This window comes from Chelonoidis abingdonii, chromosome 15, assembly GCF_003597395.2.
Source record: "Chelonoidis abingdonii isolate Lonesome George chromosome 15, CheloAbing_2.0, whole genome shotgun sequence".
Classification (NCBI taxonomy): Eukaryota; Metazoa; Chordata; order Testudines; family Testudinidae; genus Chelonoidis; species Chelonoidis abingdonii.
Window position 1 is genome coordinate 53698493 of NC_133783.1, and position 23287 is coordinate 53721779.

A 23287-nucleotide genomic window follows, 5' to 3' on the forward strand; every position below is an offset into this window, starting at 1 on the left:
TATGTACTGAAGAATTTACAGGGCTACCTGTATAGCCATGTATAAATGCTGGAAAAATTCAAAATAGAACAAATGAGATTGTTACTCACAAAGACCATGTACCGTATACACTCGATCATAAGCCAGTTCACTTAGAAGCTGACCCCTCCCCAAGATGGATAAGTAAAAATGGAAAATTTCATAAGCCGAATCTATAATTCAGGGGTCAGCAAACTTTGGCTCCTGGACCATCAGGATAAGCCACTAGCGGGCCAAGATGGTTTGTTTACCTCAAGCGTCTGCAGGCACAGAGGTAAATCTTAGTAAACAAAGTGTCTCAGTGCGAGCTGCTTACCCTGACAGGCCAGGACAGCAACTGGTGGCGAAAAAATTTGGGGGGGAGGGGGGGGTGAGAGAAGCTGGGAGTCAGGGGAGTAACCCCTGTGACCACCCCCTACATGACCCCACCCCTAGCCCGGGACCCCCACACTCTCCCCATCCCATCCTTTCCCACCTTATCTGGGGAGGGCCAGGGAGGATGTCTTTGGCCTGCCTGGAGCTGCTCTGGCAGGCTGGGCAGCATGGCCACAGCTTGCTCTGGCGGGCCAGACCGGGTGACGCAGCCGTAGCATGTTCCAGCGGGCTGGGTCGGGCGGCACGGTCGCAGCATGCTCCGGCGTGCCAGGCAGCACAGCCACAACCTGCTCTGGGGGACAGGGCCGAGCGGCACAGCCACAGCCTGCCAGCCCTGAGTTGCAGCTGCTTCGGAGGCTGGGGGAAAGAGGAGTGTGGCCAGAAGCGGAAAGATTCTGGCCCCACCTCTTCCCTTCTGGCTCTGCTGCCTGTGCTGCCTCTCCTTGCTCCCTCTGTTGGGGAGAGGGTCTGTGTCCCACCTCTCCCTCTCTATACCCATTCATAAGATGACCCCTTTCTCTGGTGCTTCCCTTTTTTACTAAAAAAATTTGGCTTATGAACAAGTATATATGGTAATTATAAAACATAAAGGATTATTATAGGTAGTTAAAAAGTTCTCCTATCCTTTACTCCTTCATAACACCCCATCTCCTCCTGGAAGGACAAACATGCAAGAAGGACTTGTCCTTTTGTTAATTTGACAACAGGAAATCCTATGCATCATGTTGCCCTCCTTATACTGTAGTGACATTTCTACTCTACGAATCATCTGTAGCTTTAAACGACATTCAATGTAGGGCACTATTCATGAAGCCATTTAGAACACAAAACAGGCAGTTAACACAAATAATTATGGTGTCAGTGTAAGTGAGAATGTCGTAATCTACGCTTGCTATTGATAAAGTGTCAATCACTTCAGTATTTAGTAATCTAGAGAGGCTGAAGCAAGGATAAGATAGATAATGCTCTCTCAGCATGTTGACAAGATTGCCAATATTAACCAACAACTTTACAGCTACTAGTTAGTGCAGTCAACCCACAGAGAATTTGGTGGGAGTGTTGCACAAAAATGGAGATCAGTCATTGATCAGAGATGAAAGCATCAGAAACGAATCATAACAATGTGTTTTGTTACCTGATCGAGAATCCTGCCCATTCTGTCAAACAGAATTTTCAAGAAATGTCCTTCAAAAAACGATGCTTCTAAATTGCACTTTTCCAACGATTTGGGAGACCCCGGCCATTCCCATCGTAAACAGATTGCACAATAATCCCGAAACTAGGAAGAAAGAGTCAGCAACACATACTCAAACAATTGAAGAGAGAAAAAAGCAAGAAGCTACGAACCTCTGTGGAAACTATTTCCTTTTAATAACCTACATTACTTGAGAGTGTGAATGGCAGCTATCTGAGAACTCCTATTCTCAGAATATTCCCATTTTGAAAACATCCATGACAAAAATTATCAGCCTTCATTCAGGCACTTTATTTTCCTCTTCATGTGTGCTACATTATGGGGGACTTACACAGGCACACAGAGGGGAGAATTGAGACCTAAACTAGCCACTTGCTTTACACAAATTGGGCAGTCACAGTAACTTACATACACTGGGTGTGATCCACCTAACCTAAACCATCAGTAACTCCACTGAAGTCAATAGAGTTAAACTGGTACCAGGGAGGGAAGAATCAGACCCAGGAATTCTTCTTCAGTGCACATTGCATAGGTACTTGTGCATCTTCCACTGGGCTTCCAAGCACAGATTCAAGGAAGCAGAGCAGCTGTTTGTGTGTAACTGCACTAATGTGGAGGGTTATGTTTTTGTGGGTGGAATAATTTGAGACCATGCGTATCATTGAGAATATGAGGCAGAAACCAATCCTACTTCCAAATGGCTCCCAGAATCTTCCTTTCCCCAAAGGAAGAAAGAAATAAGAGAAGACAGTATGCCCTTTCCTGCATCCATTATGAGAATTTTAGGCAACTGTTCCTGCTACTTTTTTCCTTCACATTTTCCTCTCTTTTCAGGAACTGCTGTGGCTAAAACCATAATGGAAGCACAGAAAGCAAAGCTTTCTATTTGAATGTGAGCGTATCAAAATTCAGAGAGTAGGAAATCCTTAGAGTACCGCTGCATGTATTTTTGTTCGTTACTCTACCCCCACCTCCTATTTATCCTGTATGCCCAATTTTGTTCCATTACAGGAGAGTTACAGGACTTCATGAGGAAGGCTGCAAACGAATGCTGATTTTCCTCTAACCAAGGAGACTTTAGAAATAAAATCTATGTTTGTTATTTCAAAATATGCAACATTAAAGCTTTCCCTTTCCACTAATATTCTCAATATCAAACCTGCATGCCTTAGGTTGCACACTACTCTCACTGAACCATTATTTTAAAGCACTGGGTTGTTTTAACTCTTCTGCAGCATTTTAACATCCACTAAGTTCTATCAAAGATCTTTCCAGGCAGTCCTCTACTGGAGAAGAATGCAGATAAACGCAAAGGCAATTTATGAACGAATCTGTAGCGCAGGTTTGTTACAGGAATATTAATGCATTTAAAGTCATCTATAATTCCAGTTAAAGCTGTGTAATGGGGATTCAGAACTCAATTAAAAAATCTCTGAAGGTAAACTCCTGATTAGTCCAAGGCAACTGAATTTTCACCTCTCTCATTACTAGCTTATCTTCAGATATTTTTTAGTAGAACTGTACATGTCCCCAAATCATTTGTAAATTCTCACAAGCAATTCAAAACCCAGAGCATTGGCTAATGAAGGGGGAAAAAGATGAAACTAGAAAGAAAAAGACTATAAGGCGTGTGACATACTTGTCTGTGGGCATCTCTGAGATAGGTATCATAACCTGTGCCCTCTACATGGTATGATGATTTGGCTTCTTCAGGTACTAGACAGAGGAAGCTAAAAAGGAACAAAAATACATTAATAAATAAATCTAGTCCTACAATGACAGGACAATATTTCTTCATTCTCAGTACATTAGTGGTAGATACAATAATGACCCATCTCTTCAAGTTAACAGAGAGGTTTACCCATAACATTGTGTGAGGAAGAAGGGCTATGAAATGTACTGAAGCGTCTATCAATTTAACTACTGTCTGTGCTAATGAATTGGGTGCATAAGTGTTTGTATATCTAGCACTGAATGTGAAGAAGCCAATAGAGGGCTAGTGACTTCTGAAAGCAGGGAGGCAAAAGTGAAGGGGAGAATCATAACCAATTCCAAGCATTTGCTAAAGATCAGACTACATCCGTCTCAAAGCGGAGTTAGATGGAAAGTCTATTGGCAAATGAATCAAATAAAGGAAGGGATTTCATATGAAAAAGTTATTACTAATATTTTTAGTTAATAAATCATTAGTTTGTTAGTTTGCTGTGATGAAAGAAGAATTTACATGGTTATCTGTAATAAAGTGTTCCTTTGCTGACATTTATTGTTATACAAAAACTACTACTTTGGCGGTCACAGAATTATCATGAATGTAGCACAAACAGGAAATGGTGGCTCTCACTACCCAGTTTCTGGACAGTCAGAGAAAATGTGGCTTACAAATCTTGTATTCAATGTTCAGCTTTCCCTATATGCATGGAACTACCACTGCCACCAATGGGAGTTCTGTATACCGGAGTCTGAAATCTGCCATGTGGATCTTATTATGTATGGAAAAAAAGTTCATTCTTCCATCAAAGCAGTGCAAATACCTGGAAAATTTACATTCTACTGATGGAAATATAAATGGGCAGTTTAGCAGATTGTTTTTTGTCTGTGCTCCAAACCATGTCCACCATAAACTGGATGCAACAGTATACGGGGGAAAAAAGCAAGTATTCAATTCTATATCCACTGGCCTAGCTCTGTTTCTTGCCTCTCACACGACTGATTATTTTTGGGTATGTAGGTAGGTCAGCACCAAAATACCAGTGCTGCCTCACTAACATGTATTAACTGACCAAATACCATCTAACTCCAATTTTCATGTTAATGACTGAAAAAATTACAACAGCTAAATAGCTTAGATCAGAAAGTCTGTCCTCTTGGACACATTGGAGTCCAGTGTGCACAGCCAAATGTTACAGGGGACAGAGGTGTGACATGGTCCCCAGTGAGCAATGGGTTAACTATAGTTCAGCTTCTCCCTCCCCTTCCCTCAGGGAAGGACTATGGTCAAGCCCTGTCAGAGAGGCTGCTTGAGAGATGATTTAGTTGGTGTTGGTCTTGCTTTGAGCAGGGGATTGGACTAGATGACCTCCCGAAGTCTCTTCCAACCCTAATATTCTATGATGCCAAACAGAATGAATATCAATGAGAAGGGATAGCTTTACATCCAGATTCATAGATTCCAAAGCCAGAAGGGACCATTATGATAATCCAGTTTGGCCTCCTGGATAACACAGGCCATAGAACTTCCCCAAAGTAATTTCTGTTGAACTACTGCTATCTTTTTAAAAATGCAATTTTCATTTAAAAATTGGCAGTCACAGAGAATCCACCACTAACCTCGGTAAATTATTGCAATGGTTAATAATCCTTATTGTAATACATTTACATCTTATTTCCAGTCTGAATTTGTTTAGCTTCAACTTCCAGCCATCGGATCATGTTATTCTTTTATTTACTAGACTGAAGAGCCAATTATTAAATGTTTGTTTCCCACATAGGTACTTAAGATTAATCAAGTCACCCCTTAACCTTTTCTTTGTTAAGTGACTTAGAGATCCTTGAATCTATCATTATAAGGCATGTTTTCTAATCCTTTAATCATTCTTGCAGCTCTTCTCTGAACCCTCTCCAGAGACCAAAGACATAGGATGGACCTCAGGCTAGAAAGATTTTCTGTTCTCTTTTGGTTTATGTTGAACTATTTTATTTTTTTTCTATAAACACTAGCAGTTATGGAATAGCCTACTGAATTAAACCATTTATTTTTGGTGCATCATTCCTCCAAGTTACACAGACCATCAGCACTATGCTAACAACATCCTTGATATAAAATTACACACAAAACAGCTTTTTTTAAATTATTTTTTCAACTCACCTATTTACAATTTTATGAACTTCAGTCTTCCCATCGTTTTTTGGATGTTCTGGGCTGATGGGAGGAGAAACACTTAGCCACTCTTGATTCGACAATGTGTTATCCGGAGAAAGATCAGCAAATAACGGATCTTCTTCCAGGTCTCTGTAAGTTTACATTAGACAGAGACACAAGATAATTCACAGAATGTTATGGAAGGCAGGAAGCCTTCTGAATCAAAGGCACATTCTCTATTCTTTTCTCTGACCAGCCAGCACACATTCTAGACTATCACAGTTTACATACCACTTCACTGAATTATTATTATGCAATATCAACATTTATAAATTGATGACTAACTTAAAAAAAAAAGAGAGAGAGAGGCATAGTCTAATGCTCTGAGTTGGAGCCAGGAACTTCTGGTTCTGACTCTGACACTGAATACCGCGGCATTATCAAATCACTTTGAGGCCCAGATCCTCAAAAGGTATTTAATTCTAATTTCCATTGATTTCAATGAAAGTTAGGAGCCTAAATACCTTTGAGGATCTGGGTCTTAATCTCTTTGACCCAATTCCCTGACCCCTCATTCACCTGTAAAAAGAGGATAATGCTTATATACCAAGCACAAAAGGGTGTTTGTAAGGATTACATATGAAACACTATGAAGCTTAAAGATACTGTGGCCCTGATTCAGCAAGATACTTAAGCATATGACTAACCTTAATTATGTAAGCAACCCCACTGAAGTCACTGGAATTCTTTATGTGCTTAAAGTTAAGCCTATGTAAACAGCTAAATGTAAGAAAGACAGTTTTGCTAATTTACAATCATCTATCTCTGTTCTAATCACATACATAAGCTGCTCGTGGAGTAAACTGTGCAACAACTAATCTACATTGGCTATGGTTAAATCTTTACAATGCTGTTAATACAGAGGGCAAATGATGAAAACTAAACATTATCTGGGTTCAATTTTATTTCAACTAGATAAAGAAAGAAAAACTGGTCTTAAAGCTTTTTTTTTTAAACCTATTTTTAAATAAAAAGTGAAAGGTGTACTCAGCCATCCTGAAGTCCCTCACTTATACAACAGAAACACTTACACTGCTCCTGCTATCTGTCCATTCTCCACTACATCTTTATCTTCCTGACAGGATGGTTTATATTCTGTGTAGTTTCTTTCTTCTAAATTTCTTAGAACCAAGTTGTAAAGAATGTGCTCATTAGGTTTTTGTAAAAGATGCTCAAACATTCTTAAAGTCATTATGCTGATCTGCAACATAAAAAAACAATAAAGGATTAAAATAAATGTAAGCATTGTTTCCTTAAACCACTGTTCTTAGCTTACTAAGAGTAGCTGGGTTAATGCATGATGGGAGATTGTTTTTATTAGTCTTTCATATTACAGCCAAACCCAAATATCCCAACCAAGACTGGAACATCATCACACTGGGTGATCTATTAATGTAGATGAAGAGACTACACAAAAGAGTCAGAAAGAATATACACATTTATCCATGACAACCTTTATCTTTTATAAAGCATCAGACAGACACAGCTCTGTAAAAGAGGAGAACCATGCCAAACTAACAGTAACCCTGCCCAAAGAACTTAACAATCTAAGGCTTTAAGTCTACAATCAGACCAACATGAGCAGGCCCTTGCACCTGTGTAGACCCAAATATAGGATCAAGGCCTAAAAACACTAGTGGATACATGTAGTGAGGGGGCCCCACTCCCCCGCGCTCCTGAGGGGAATAGGCCAGAGAAGGTGCGGCCACAGGCAGAGGCCCCGCTGCCTGTTCCTGCCCCCCGGAAGTCAAGGGGCGGGACAGGAAGTCCTAGGCCCCCGCCGCCTGTCCCCGCCCCCTGGAAGTCAAGGGGCAGGACAGGAAGGACAAAAGCCCGGCCCCAGAGCTCAGTTAGGAAGAGGCTGCCGGAGAAGGCAGACGCTGGGGCCCGAGCTCTCGCTGGGCCCAGCCTACCCCGTGCCCGGTATCCGGAGGGGTACTGGCCTGACCTCCCCTGGGGCCAGTACTCAGAGGAGCCGACTGAGCTGTCCGACGCTCGGCCTGTGGAGGAGCTGTCTGGACCTCCCGGTACCCCAACGAGTGGACCGGGCCCCCCCGGCGCCGGACACCCTGAGGAACCCATGATCTGGGACCCCCCGGACGACACTGGCGAAGGGCGGTACCCAGTGAGGGGAGGTTGGAGTGGCCGGGGGGCAAGCCGACTCCAGTCAGGCTGCAGACTCACCTGAGCCCATGTCAGTGTGATTTCGGTCAGGATTCCCCAGCTTGCACCGTCAGCGGTGTGACCGCTGCTAGGGCCCCGGGCTGGAACGCAGTGGAGTGGGAGGGCCTGCGTTCCCCCTGACACCCTCCAGGTGGCAGACTCCCCCTCCCCTGGCCTGCAGAGGCCATCCACGGTCTCTTGTGCTCAGCCTGCTGAAAGGCCTGAGCCTAGACTGTGTGTGTTGCCCGCGCCTGCCCAAGGGCCTGGGCTTATATATATATGTTACCTGTGCTCAGCCCTGCTGAAGGCCTGCGCCTAGACTGTGTGTGTTACCCTGCCCTGCCCAAGGGCCTGGACTTATATTTATATATATACTTATACACTGTTATCTGGTGCTGCATCCCTGCTGAAAGGCCTGGCCTAGACTGTATGCTGTCCGCCCTGCCCAAGGGCCTGGCTTAGTGCCCAGCCCGACTGAAAGGGCCAACTGCTGAAACTGCTTACGGCCGCTGTCAAAGTATAATTCCTCAATCTGAACCTTAGAGTTTCAAATATAGAGGTACTAGCTAAATTCCTCTAAGCTTATTTACCAGCTAGATCTTGATAAGCGCTGCCACCAGCCAAAAATTCCAGTGTTTGGCTCACTCTGGTCTCCCAAAACCTTCCCTGGGGGCCCCATGACTCAGATGCCCTGAGTCTCACCACAAAGGAAATAACCCCCCTCCCCTTGTCTTCTCTTTACTTCCTCCCAGGCTTCCCCTCCTGGATGGCCGGGACGATCACCCTATCTCAATTCCTTGAAATGCAACCAGCGAGATCAGGTTTCTCACCCTCACTCAGAGTCCCTGAAAATGCAAGCTTTGTAACTCTAACACAAATAGATTTTCTCTTCCCCCTGTTGTTCTTCTCCCACCAATTCCCTGGTGAGCTGCAGACGCAATCCCTTGAGCCCCCAGCTAGGAAAAAATCCAACAGTCTCAAAAAGAAGCTTATATAAAAAGAAAGAAAAGACATAAAAATGGTCTCTGTATCAAGGTGACAATATACAGGGTCATTGGCTTAAAAGAAAACAAACTGAATACACCCTTATCCAAAAAGAAATACAATTTAAAACATTCCAGCAAAATACACACATGTAAACAAAAACAATATAAAAACCTATATTGTCTGTATACCAGTACTTACACTTGGAAACAGAAGATTAGAAGCCTGGAGATAGAGAGATCCCTCTCAGCCAAGAGAGCACTTGAGACACAGACAAAGGACACACACCCAAAAATTCCCTCCCTGAGCTTTGAAAAATCCGGTTTCCTGATTGGTCCTCTGGTCAGGTGTTTGGTTCCCTTTGTTAACCCTTTACAGGTAAAAGAAACATTAACCCTTAGCTACCTGTTTATGACACCGCCCTGACCCCAGGGCCGGGGGCGTCTAGAGGCCAGTCGTTCGCTCAGCCCTGCACCCGAGGGCCTGAGCCACTTACTAACAGTTGTCGGTTCGCTCAGCCCCGCAGCAAGGGACGGGCCCGAGGCCGAAGGAGTGCGGTGAGCCGGTGTGGCTCCCCTCCGCCCTCAAGGAGGGTTGAGCCCCGGGCCCGCTCTACTACAATACAATACAGAACTGACAGAGAGTACCATGGGGATTTTATGGCTGGAATTATAGGCTGAAAATTTCAAACCAGCATGCCTGAAGTTAGACACCTTAACAAAAGTGGCCTAATTTTCAGCAATACTGTGCACCTGTACCTCCCACTGACTTCAGTAGGATCTGAGTGGTGTTCAGTATATCTGATATTCAGTTCATTCATTTAGATGCCTAAATACAAATTTAAGCACCTAACTTTTGGTGCCCTGGTTTGTAAGCATCGGCTGCTGCATTTAAGTAGGCAGGTGAAATAGACATATAAAGGCACAGATTCTTAGCTTAAGCAGGTTTGGGAGGACTTTCTGAAGCAAAGGGCAAGGGCTTGGACTATTTAAATTGACAAGCTGCTCTACGCATAAGGGGTGGCAAAAAACAGAAAGCATAAAGCCAGGACTTTAACAAACAAGCATTTGTGATGTGTGGCACTATTCTGAAAAGGCTGACTGATCAAGCTGTTCCAAGAGGGAGACTCGCTGCAGTCAAGTGATTTCAAAATGGCTCTGCATGGAACAGCTTAAGGATCAGGGTGTAAAAGGAACGATGGCACGTTCTTAGTCAGCACATCTGCACTGCGTATAGTCTCTGTCCTATCTGCTGACTTTAGTGACAAGAATACATTTTTACTCCTTTTTATCTGACCGCATTCCAGAACCAGCACAACTAAGGGAGAGAGGGGATGATGCATCATCAGTAGAACTATAAACTCAATGCCACATGCAGGGCCCGAATCTATTCTCAGTAATACGTATAGAAGCAACCCCAAATGGACATACACAGGTACAAATGATGGCAGAATATGGCACAGAGAAGCTGATGTGCTAGTCAGAGACAACACCGAGTTTCACCTCCCAAGGGAAGTTCTGTAGAACCCTCTCACCCGCCATCTTTTTTCCTGTAAAACTCAGCTAGAAGTGACTGACACACAATAAACATGGGACTTCACAATGCCATTTTTGCAGTCACTTTTCACAGCAGAACAGCATTTGAGACACACTGACATGATGATTTCTCACCTCATCAGAAATATGATCACAGTGTTCGATTAACCTGTGTCGCAATGGATGTCTGTTGATGTCTGTCAGGGTTTCTGGCTCTCTGTGTCCTCCAAGTATAAAGCCAACCATTTCTTGCAGCAACACATCTGAAGTGACTTGACGGACAATACGATGCAACAGTGCAGTTGATGTAAGGATCCCAATCTCTGAACTGAACAAGAAGTTTAATGTTAGAAAGCTACTGGATTCCAACTGAAAATATCAACTTGACTTGCTTCTATCCCACTGTTACACATGCAAAGAGACCACTCACGTTTGCATCAGCTGAGGTTCCATGACACCAACAAAAAATCGTTCCCGTACAGATCTTGCCATAGCAACAGCAGTAGTCTAAAACACAGGCCACAAAATGTTATCCTTACAAACTCAAGAGATGTGGAACAATATATTTGCCAAACTAGTTTTGGATTACTCATATTTATCCCAGCAAACATTTCAAACCTTTTGTGCTTCTTTAATGAGTTGATCACAGTAGTCAAACCAAGAGAGAAATGAAATCAAGGCTCTTTTCCCTGGAAAAGCAGATGCATCTTCTTTGTGACTATATGAATCCAAACTGGAGGACACAAGAGAAAATATATATATATAGTTTAGATACCTTTAAAGAACACTGGGCCCAATGCTATTCCCACTGAATTCAATGGCAACGTTCTCCATCTGCTTTAATGGGAGCAGGAGTGCATTAAGATCAGTTTTTCTTTATCTAGTTGAAATAAAATTTAGTGCTATCATTACTAGTTTATTGATTTCAATGGCATGCTAAAGTATACTTGGTATGGCCAGCAGAAGAATTCTACATGGATGGACCCAGAATGTTTTAACAGGTTTTTAAAACAGAAGGGTCACCTAATCTCACCTCCCACCTAATCTCACCTCCCAGAGGCCATAGAAATTGACCTAGTCATTCCTGAGGTAGAGGGATTATTCTTACCTACTACATAAGTGAACACTACCAAGTCCACTCCATAGTTTGGGGCTGAACTAGAGCATATCTTTTTGAAAAACAATCTCAATCTGAAGTCTCCAAGTGATGACGGATTCACCACATCTCTCAGTACGCTGTTCTAACAGTGGACTACACTATTAAAAATTGTATCTTATTTTCAATTACTTCTATTTCCAGCCATTAGATCTTATATCACCTGTGGCTGCTAAAGAACTTTTTCAAATCAGATATATCATCCTTGTGTAGAAACTTAAAGACCATGATCAAATACTGGGACAAAGACAGAGTACGGCAGGGCAGAGTGCAGGGAAGTGAATTCCAAAGTAAAAAGTATTTTTAGAGTCTAACAGACAAGTAGTTAGGACAATGGGATTACTGTCTTTTGCCTACAACATTTTGCCCCATGTTGATGAAATATACAATAATTGCATTTGCCCTCTTGACTGTTACTATCAAAATGTTACAACAGTCCTTCATCAAACAGATACTTCCTGCTTCTCTTGGATCCGTGTGCTCACTGTACGCACCAAAAAGTTTGTATACTAATTTCCTATGTCCTTGACATTCAAACAGGAAAATAATCCAAGGCCTGATTCTGCAGTTATACCATTTCTAATCTAATTCAATGAGAGAGCTGCTCTCAGATGACTGACCATGCACGGACTAGCAGCTGAATCTGCCCATAACTCAATAATCAGTGCAATGTATGTCTCAAGTCTTAAGAGTACTACTATATTGTATCTGGATTCTGTTAATGAAACTGCTTGCATGGTGCCTTATCTGTACTAGAGGTCTTAGCTAATGGCAGAAATTTAGTTTCAGTTTGTGGTACAAAGTCATCTAAAATATTAAAAACAGAAACAATATTCTTACCCCCAGTTAACTGCCTCGACCGATTCAATATCTAGTGGATCCACAGACAGAGGCAGGGCATTGTAGAGTGTGGTGAGCCTGTCTGTCAGCAATTCACATAAGCAAGTGCTCTGAGTCAAGCACTTGGCTGCTGCTGGCTCTGGCAAACTTACTAAGAGCATGAGGCCTTCACATGCCTTTACAGCTACTCGACCATCCTGTCAAATAGACATGGAAGAGTTAAATAAATCAGGAATGATGTTCATTTGAAATCAAGCAACAGAAACCAAAGGATCTTCAAACGGAATAAAAAATGGACTGAATGGATTTCTTGATGTTCCGTGTTAAGAAATTAGAACAGTTATTTCTACTAAATTTGTTTTAGAATCTCTCTTTTGAAGAGGGTTATTGACATGGTAAGCGTAACACACAAGTTTATATAACCAGCGCTAAGGCGTATACACTGGCTTGGGCCTAATCTAATGTAAAACATCACTTTACAACTATGAGGTATGTCAAGTTTTCTGTTCTTGACACCATTACTGTAAACATGGCCTTACTTATCCAGTTTCCCTTGAAGTTAATTCTAAATGATCCCTTTGAATTCAGCGGGACTTGAATCAGACCCATAGTGGTTGTTTGACAAGAAATCAAGTTCACAGACGGAATCAGATCTATTGAAGCTTTTTTACAAAAAGTGTGTTTGGTTTATTACTTTGGTTTAATTGATGCTATTTAAATTAGCCCTTTCTTCCATTTTACATATTCCTTTGTGATATAATTAACCCACTCAACTTGCTTTGGAAGCATATAACATCTTTAAACTATTTGATCCCAATGAATATCAGATTGCAGTCAATTCACTTTCTAGAATTTTTTTTTGTTTTGTTTTCACCTGGAAATTTGCAAAAGAAATGGTCTACCAAAAAAAGCTATCTGATTTCTTAAGAATTAAATACACACACACACACACACACACACACACCCCGCACATATCTATTGTAAAAGATTCCCTTTCAGGAACATCCAAAACACTTTACTTATTTTACCACACTGAGTAGAATTGAAAATGACTCACTGGGCTTTTTGTGAGATTTAGCAAAGAATTCACTAAATTATAGTCTTGGTTTAGACGAATAGCTGAGGCCTCAGGTGATGAAGTGACATTAAGTTCATCCAGACTTGTGGACAGATCATCTTCCTTCTCTGTGTGCTCCGCTCCAGCAGCATTAGATATTTCTTCAGGTTGAATGGACTGTCCTGTGTCTGTCATCAACAAATCTTGGCCTTTTAGCATGTCTTCTGTAATTACACTTGCTGATCCTTTGGAAGCCAACACTTTTAACTTGTTCTGAAAAGCATTACATTAGGACAGGAGATTATACTGAACAAAATGCTATTTGACCTAAAGCGGAAATTTACTAACATAAAGGTTTATGTAACACACACCAAGTACAGAAGAACCTAAGAGTTACAAACACCTTGGGAATGAAGGCTGTTCATAATTCTGAAATGTTCATAACTCTGAACAAAACTTTACGATTGTTCTTTCAAAAGTTTACAGCTTTGAAACTTTATTATTCAGAAGAAAATGCTGCTTTGAACCATCTTAATCTAAATGAAACAAGCACAGGAACAGTTTCCTTACCTTGTCAAATTTTTTTTTTTTAAACCTTTCCTTTTATTGTTTTAGTCTTTTACATTTAACATAGTGCTCTACTGTATTTGGGTTTTTTCTTTTTGTGTCTGCTGCTGCCTGATTGCATACTTCCAGTTCCAAATGAGTTGTGTGGTTAAACAGTCAGTTTGTAACCCTGGGGTTCGTAACTGAGGTTCTACTGTGGCTCTTTACAAGGTTGGATGTATTAGCTGTGTACTATATTATAGGTTCAGAAGCATCTTAATATTTAAATTTAACACATTTTGTACTTTATCAAAATTTTCCCAAACTCTATACTAATCCTTTTTAAGGCTGCTTCTGTGCTAGTCTGTCCAAGACAAATGAAAAGAGATGGCCTTGTTCTTTATATCAAACAGCTGAAATGGATAACTATTTGATTTGTCCAATCTCCAATATGAATTTCATATTTACTTTATGCAGGCACGTTTTGACACTAGCACATGGCTTTTCAGGTCAAGACTTCAATCCATTTTATCTCTGTGACTATGGAAACACCATTTCCAAATCCAATCATAAAATGAAATTGATTCTTCACTTCTAGAGATTTTGCCTTCAGAGTGAAAAAAAGCCTCTCTAAGACTTGTGAGCTACTCTCAAGTGATATTTTTTCTATTAGATTTTTTTTAAAAATCTAGTACATTTCATAGAGGGGAAGGAGTTGGGTCCAAGTTATCACTGGACACCTAGTACTCATGCAAAACTTTATCGAGAGCTGTAATATGTAGAATCATCATAGAATCACAGAATATCAGGGTTGGAAGGGACCTCAGGAGACCATCTCGTCCAACCCCCTGCTCGGAGCAGGACCAATTCCCAACTAAATTATCCCAGCCAGGGCTTTGTCAAGCCTGACCTTAAAAACCTCAAAGGAAGAAGATTCCACCACCTCCCTAGGTAACCCATTCCAGTGCTTCACCACCCTCCTAGTGAAAAAGCTTTTCCTAATATCCAACCTAAACTTCCCTCACTGCAACTTGAGACCATTACTCCTTGTTCTGTCATCTGGTACCACTGAGAACAGTCTAGATTCATCCTCTTTGGAACTCCCTTTCAGGTAGTTGAAAGCAACTATCAAATCCCGCCTCATTCTTCTCTTCCGCAGACTAAATAATTCCAGTTCCCTCAGCCTCTCCTCAGAAGTCATGTGCTCCAGCCCCCTAATCATTTTTGTTGCTCTCCGCTGGACTCTTTCCAATTTTTCCACATCCATCTTGTAGTGTGGGGCTCAAAACTGGACACAGTACTCCAGATGAGGTCTCACCAATGTTGAATAGAGGGGAATGATCACATCCCTCAATCTGCTGGCAATGCTGCTACTTATACAGCCCAAAATGCCATTAGCCTTCTTGGCAACAAGGGCACACAGTTGACTCATATCCAGCTTCTCGTCCACTGTAACCACTAGGTCCTTTTCTGCAGACTGCTGCCTAGCCACTCGGTCGCTAGTCTGTAGCAGTGCATGGGATTCTTCCATCCTAAGTGCAGGACTCTGCACTTGTCCTTGTTGAACCTTATCAGATTACTTTTGGCTCAATCCTCTAATTTGTCTAGGTGCCTCTGTATCCTGTCCCTACCCTCCAGCGTATCTACCACTCCTCCTACATCTGCTTTGTTACACTGAAAGAATGTGACCGAGACTACTGTTTTGTGCAAATAAAAGATATTTACATTAGTTTTCTACATGACCAAGTGAGAGATTGGCTGTAGGGTAAGGATTCTCTGTTTTTCTGGCACAGACATAGATGAGTAAATGCTGTATTAGACTCCTACACTAGACTTCATCTTAAGACCAATTTTTCAAGTGGTCACAATAAGAAGACTATAAATCCTATGGCATCTATGATAAGGCCACAGTTATTTCAAATACTGCACAAACATTAAACATTTAGAAAAGAGTCACCAGTTGGGTTACCAGCTTTTAGTACATACAAATCAGGAGGGAATAAATACATGACAGTCAGAAAGCAAACTACAGAAATTCTCTGAACACTTGCCTAACTGATGTGCATTCTTTGTGGAGACACTGTTCTGCATTGCTACTGTGCAATGATATACTGAAGTCCTAGGGGAGGTAACCCAGGGGTCACAATTTATCGTCTACTCCATGGTACAACAGTAGTATGATTTTTGGGTATGTCTGAAAGATTATGGTTTCAAATAACACAAAACTGTCTTTTCTACAAGTAGGTCTTTTTTTCTACACTGTGAAAGGCCTAAGGATACAAAGCAATCAGTATGTTAATGTACATTATCCTTAAAACTAAAATTACTGAACCTCCTAGAGTCTATTTTTTGTTGTCTATAAATGGCAATGTATCGAGAGCAATAACCCCTGTATGAGAAGGCTTGAATTCCACAAGTGAACCCTTAGAGTGATGTGCTATGTTCAAACTCAGTTATTTCTGATAGGTGCAGGTAATGTCAGCCTCTGTACATCAGAACACATGCATTCAGAATTTTTGTGGATATTTAAGTTTGCATGTGTCTAATCATGCAGTTCTGCAGTCTAGCTGCTCACCTGCCTCCTGCAAGAGTGCAGGACAGGATCCTGAATCACCTAATAGAAAAGGTTACATAAAATACATATTCCATGCTTTCTAGCAAAGCTCTCCTCTGAGTGACCACCTGATCAAAACACCCAACAGAGAGTAGGCAATATAAAAATACATTGGTATATTTTCATGACACAGAAACACTGGGGGTCAGTTCTGCTGAGAGTGGTGCAACTTCACCTTATCATTAAGTCACTTCACAGCTTGTTAGGCTGCAGTAACCAAAGGGATAGGGAATACTGAAAATATAATGTAATTTTATAAACTGATGGTACAGCCTCACTTTGAATATTGTATTCAATTTTGGTCACCCCACCACCACCCAAACGGATACAGCAGAAATAGAAAATGTCCAGAGAAGGAAAGTGGAAATGATCAACAGCATGGAAAACCTTCCATATCAGGAGAGATTACAAAGGTACGGAATATTCAGAAAGGAAATGAGTAAGAAGGGACATGACAGAGGTTTATAAAATAATGAATGAGGCAGAAAAGGTAAATCAGCCACTTCTATGTATCTTCTCAGTACAGAAACAAGGAGACACTCAATAAATTAAGTGGTAACTAATTTAAAGCTGATGAAAAACTTTTTTACACCACACATATTTAGCATATGGAACTCACTGCCACAAGATCTAAGTAGGATTCAAAAATGGTTTACTGAATGTTACTTCAACTGTCATTCACCTAGCAAATTTATTTTCTCAAGACATGCAGCTATGCAATTAGTCCCTGATCCTAATGTTTGTTAAGCAACACAGCTGAAAACGTCTGTAACAGAATGACTAATATGCTAGTGAACAACTGAAAAAAAGCAGATACACCTCTACCCTGATATAATGCAACCCGATATAACACGAATACGGATATAATTTGGTAAAGCAGTGCTTGGGGGGGGAGAGGGGGCGCTGCGCTCTCCAGCGGATCAAAGCAAGTTCGATATAACGCGGTTTCACCTATAATGCGGTAAGATTTTTTGGCTCCCGAGGACAGCATTATGTCAGGGCAGAGGTATAATTTAAATAGGGAATCAAATAGGTGCCTGCCTGTTTTTTTTTTTCCAAAGTTAGAAGTAGATGAGATACAGCACAGTTCCATAAAGAAACTTCCAGCAGGATGCTATATTTAGATATACCTGCAGGTACAGTTTTGGAGTGATGCACCAGAGTTTCAGCTACAAATTATGTTTATTAATGGAATTTGCAAGTTAAGTATCAGATGGCATACTGGGAATTTACCCTCTTAGGTCTTCCAAGATTTGAGAGGGATATCAAGTTACAAATTAGAGCCTCTGAAAGGCCAGGGGAATGGACTGGCAGAATCAAAAAACTCTGCATTCCAATTAAAAGAATCTAAAATGTCCTCTGTGAAAATAACTCTTTGCTAGAAGTTGTGAAAAGGACTGCCATGGGCTACTATGATTAGAAGCACTGGAGCTTCCAATAATCTCTTAAGGCTTGGTCTGAGCTCTTAGACAAAATTCAGTGATCCTAGAACTCCCTTTGAAATTCAGTAGTATCCTTAAGTTTCCAAATCTTCCTGCTGTTGAACTTTCCAGTTATGATGTCAGTCAACACTGCAGCTATTCAGGCTAGGACTCCAGACCACATGCATCACTACCAACTAAGGGCCCAATCCTCCAAGGCCCTCAGCACTTTGCAAGGTATATTAAAAGCCTCATGGGATAGTAACTTATTCTCCAACAGCCTGAGGCAAAGAACAAAGCAAGAAGTCCAATTTCACTCCTGAATGCAGGGCTCCCATGTTACATTCACGACACTGTTCCTTCCCCACTGACTGACCAAGATGCTGGTTTTATAATTTGGAGAGTGCCCTCTACAGGTTGCATTAGGCATGGTTTCAAGCAGAAAAATATGTGAGCTCTGAATGAAGCTGTGACACAAAAGAATGAGACTGTTTCTCTAATAGAAAATAAAAATAAAAGAAAATCCCTTGAATACTTTAAAGAAAATGACACTCAGGGTACGTCTATACTACCCGGTGGATCGGCGGGTAGTGTTTGATGTGTCAGGGATTGATTTATCGCGTCTCATCTGGACGCGATAAATCGATCTGCTAATCGACGCCCGTACTCCACCTCGGCAGGAGGATAAGCGCAGTCGACAGGGGCGCCGCGGCAGTTGACTCGCCGCTGTGAGGACGGCCAGGTAAGTCAAACTAAGATACTTCAACTTCAGCTATGCAAATAGCATAGCTGAAGTTGTGTATCTTAGTTCAAACCCCCCACCGCTAGTGTAGACCAGCCCTCAGTTAATTGAAAGCAGCCAGTGCAGCACCAAACCCTTGTTCCCATCATTTCTCAGGAAGCTTTTGATTATAACAGAACAGTTTTGAAATATACTTGTAAACATACCTCAAGAAAGAAGTTGACCAGGTATGGATCCTGTTTCAGCTTTGCACATACTATGCAGAGAAACTGAATTTCTTCATTTTCTGTTGGTGCTGTTAGAACTTCACCACAAAGTCTGATTAATTTCTGTGGGTGGGAGAAAAAAAAAGAAAAGTGGACAATTAAAAGTGGAAGAACCCCCAATAGCCTATTGGTAGGCACTCTAGGCTGAATTCTCTTTTCAAAGTGGTTTTCTGATGACATAAGGTACACTGACTTCAACAGAGTTACGCCAGATTTACACCAGTGTAAACGAGATATTATTATTTACTAGTAGAACTGCAGTAACACTCAGAGGTCCCAACTGGTAATTTGTTAGTGCACTAGGGGATCAAAAACAAAACAAAAAACCCCAAACAGAAACCACACACAAGAGAGAAACCATTACATTTGACATCCAAAAAGCCTGTCATACATAAATGTTTGTTTGAAACTTGAACCGTACCTGCACTGGTTTATATACATTTATATGTGGGAGAAGAGGTTGTCGTATTCTTCCTAGAAGTTTGGTATAGAAAGCCAAAACTTGCTGTTTCATTCCTGGAGGACACTAGACCACAACAGAAATATAACAAAGATTAAACAAACAACATACAAACTCATCATCCAAAACAACTGAGATTAAATTGAAATAAGATTAACATCCTTTTGCACCTTTATCATAAACGAACAGATCAATTTAAATAGTTGATCTAAAACAACTGAAAATATTAGGTCTTGCTAACTATACTTTTTTTTAATTAAAAAACACACCCTTTAAATTAATTAATTGAATGTGTGCTTTTAAACTGTATTTATTTTCACAAAACTTGATACTTTTAACATCCCAGAGCATATGCCTGGCCAACTCAGTTATAACAGATCACAGAGAGTGGGTTGTGGGAAAGTTTATGTCACTACAGAAGCCCAACATCATAATCAACAACTTAGGTACAGCTCTACTGCAAGTAAAACCATCACACTTAACACCTCACTAAGGGTTTGTCTACATTAGAGGGTTTTTTTAAAATCTGAGCTAACTGACTGCCAGTTAACTTGAACTACCTAGCACTCTTGTACATGCTAATCTGGACACTCCACAAATGTTTGTTCCACAACAAAAGAGCTTGTAATCAGCCTAAAGTAAATCACTAATATTTGAGGTGTATTCAGAGTAGCATGTCCAAACATGTTAACTTTAGTTAGTTAACGGACAATCAATTAGCTTGAGTTAAAAAAAGTCTAGTGGAGACATACCATGATGGTAGAATAATGTAACAAGCCTAGGGGTATGTCTACACAGCAGCTGGGAAGTGTGATTTGCAGCTTGGGTTTAGACATATATGCACTAGTTTTGCTCAAGCTAGCACCTAAAACAGCAGTGTGGCCCCAGAGCTTAGATTAGCTGCCCCAGTATGTACACAGGAGGTCAGGTGGGATTGTATTCAGATGGCTGCTCTGAGCTGCCGTGGCCACACTGCTATTTGTAGGTGCTACCTCAAGCAGAGCTAGCATGTGTATGTCTACCCAAGCTGAGATTTACTCCTCCCAGCTGCTGTGTAGACATACCTGTAGTCAGAACAATGTGAGAGTATTCCCTAACTGGAGTTAACTGTAACACTCTGTACACATTGAACCATGTATTTATTTCAGGTGTACTGAAATCACAGAATTGTAGGGGCTGGAAGGGACCTCAAAAGGTCAACTAGTCCACACATGGTAAAGTATGAATTGTTATTCACAAATGGTAAAGTATAAATGACATACTGTCCAAGAATCACTTGTGCAGACATATTACTGTAAATGTAATGACTTCTCTTGACTCTCAGAGCACTTTGCTAGTTTTGCATTTCACACAGCTCAGCCGCATCATGTTTTCCTCACAGAATTTGTGGTTGCAGCAAACCAACTATATTTCTAATGAAATACCCCGGCCATATTATGTATTATGGCACCTCATTAACCAGGCTGCAAGACAGCTGCCACGATAGGACTATTGAGAGGAAGATGATCCCAGAAGGAAGAGATTGCTGCCCCCCAGGCTCAGAGAAATTGAAAACTATCTATACACATAAGAACCAACCAGACAAGAGAAGAAACATCAAGTGAATGTGTGAAAGGTGCAAGACTGGCAATCCTGGAGAATGAAGTGCTCTGTTTATCTTCAAAGTGAAAGTTCTGTTACACTGCCCAACTGATGGACTTTCACCATGGCATGACAGTACTACCATGAGGGATGAAAGAGTAATTGAGTCTCCATGGTCCAGCCAATCCTTGGCCTTTCAGTACATAAGGCTGTCAAGAAGGGCACCAACAGTGATGGTGGCAGTTTTTGAGGACAATTCCTGTTACTGGGAAATGGACTGAGATCCCAAAACACACTTTAGACAGGCCACAGAATAGACATGAAAACTTAACACCAACTGGTCACTACTGAGCCAGGCTAGATTTGTACCAGTGACATAGATGTGAAAGGCTCTAAGGTGACTAGTGTAATTAATGTTTGTACAGTCTCATCTTTTGCATAAAGTACTAATTATGTGCTAACTATCCCCATCTAACTGCTAGTCCTGCGCCATTCAGTTCTCTACAGTTAAAAAAATATATATATTGGTCCCATGCAATTCAGAACTTTAGGAAGTTGAAAAGGCTTTTAAATATATAGGGCCAAGCTGTGAAGTGCAGTATGGCATGACTCAGAATGGGGCACAGAACACAGGTGGCTTTACACACCTTTTGGTCCCCCACACCCTCCCAGTTGTGGAGGCTGTCAGCCATAAAACTACCCTGGCACAAATCAGAGTAGACTCAGGGCTGGTTTATCTCATGCTACATCCCCAAAGGGGCTGTTCCACCAGCCATGACTGATAGAGTGCCTTGAGCTCTGGTCCCACGCCCTGTGCCAGGGAGGAGACCACAGAAATGGGAATACTGTTTGGGAAATTCTGAGTGGTGCCTTAAGGCAGCATTAAATCCCCTTTGCAGCACTGGAGCAGAGCAAAGAGGACTTGAGATGCTGTATGGCAGTGCTTCTCAAAGCTGCTCCGCCGCTTGTTCAGGGAAAGCCCCTGGCAGGCCGGGCCGGTTTGTTTACCTGCCACGTCCGCAAGTTCAGAGGATTGCGGCTCCCACTGACCGCTCCAGGCCAATGGGGGCAGCGGGAAGCAGTGGCCAGCACATCCCTTGGCCCATATCGCTTCCCGCAGACCCCATTGGCCTGGAGTGGTGAATCCCGGCCAGTGGGAGCCACGATTGGCCGAACCTGTGGATGCGGCACGTAAACAAACCGGCCCAGCCCAGCCCGCCCGGGGCTTTCCCTGAACAAGCGACGGACCGGCTTTGAGAACCACTGCCGTATGGAATCTCACCCACTCTGCTTTATTAACTTATCTAAACAGCACAGTGCCTGAGAGACTGTTTTATGGAGGATAATTTGAATTTCTTTTGCAACTCAGAGCACTAAATCAGGGACAGCATACTTCTGTAATCTGCACAACTGTTTTCAGAAAAAACGAACAACAAAACATCTGTCACCCAAGGATCTCAAAATGCTGTATAAAGGAGAGCAAGTATTATTACCCCCATACACAGGTGGGAAAACCCATGCAGAGAGCCAAAGTGACTTCTTGCTCAAGATCACATAGTCAATAGCACAGCCCCAGGATTCCCAACACCCAGATCCTGTGCTCTAACCAAAGGACCATATTATTTCACTTTGGCCGACTTGAATGACCACTCACTTGCTCATGTTACTTTGGAACTCCACCAACATTCTTGGATAGTGTGAAACAAATGATCATCAGCAAGATGTCACAGAACTTACGGGTCCTGTCCTGCCAGGTGCTGACCATCCTCAATCCCATTAGAATTGTGTCAGTTGAAGGTCCTAAGTATGTCAAAGGATGAGGCTCTTGCCCACCGCCTGAGATGTACTTACATCAGCTTTCCCTAGTGTGTATAATGTCTCCAAGATCTTGTGATGAAGCAAATATTCCATACAAGGCCCTGTCTCTCCTGATTCCCTCTCATGTTCTTCTTGAACTAGAATATCCAACATCTGCTCCAGGTGAGAAGGAATGTTGGTATCAGTCACAGGAGCTTTGTCATCTAAATAAAAAATATTCAGTTAAAATGATAAAAATAAAAACCATAATTTTCATTTTCCTTGAAGTTTAATTATTTGGTTTGGTTTAAAAACATGGCCATTATGTTTATTATTCAAAATAACAGAGTATTAACTGGACTTTTCACATCTACATAAATATGCTGGCCCAAATTTTCAGAAGCGAAACAGAAATTTTGGATGCCTAACCTGAGACACCTTAAAGGGGCCTGATTTTTCCAGAAGATTGAGCAAATGCCTCTGAAAATCAGTTCTCTTTAAGGTATCTCAAAATAGATACAAAGAATTACTGATCACTTTTGAAAACGTGGACTACCAGACACATTATGGAGAAGTTTAACCTTTATGTGAAAAATAAAACTGTGGAATACTAAATTT

General features: G+C 41.6%; 1 protein-coding gene across 1 annotated transcript in view; it reads right to left on the minus strand.

The window, feature by feature from the left end:
* The window catches only part of FHIP2A (FHF complex subunit HOOK interacting protein 2A), a 51033-nt gene that overhangs the window by 15793 nt on the left and 11953 nt on the right, over positions 1–23287 (minus strand). Inside the window, exons 3-14 of the mRNA XM_032764158.2 lie at positions 22724–22893; positions 19253–19357; positions 18772–18894; positions 13243–13515; positions 12186–12382; positions 10808–10922; positions 10620–10696; positions 10325–10517; positions 6539–6708; positions 5454–5597; positions 3228–3318; positions 1529–1672 (exon numbers count right to left, since the gene is read on the minus strand). Coding sequence (XP_032620049.1) covers positions 1529–1672; positions 3228–3318; positions 5454–5597; positions 6539–6708; positions 10325–10517; positions 10620–10696; positions 10808–10922; positions 12186–12382; positions 13243–13515; positions 18772–18894; positions 19253–19357; positions 22724–22893 — 1802 coding nt within the window. The remainder of the gene's footprint in view (positions 1–1528; positions 1673–3227; positions 3319–5453; positions 5598–6538; positions 6709–10324; positions 10518–10619; positions 10697–10807; positions 10923–12185; positions 12383–13242; positions 13516–18771; positions 18895–19252; positions 19358–22723; positions 22894–23287) is intronic.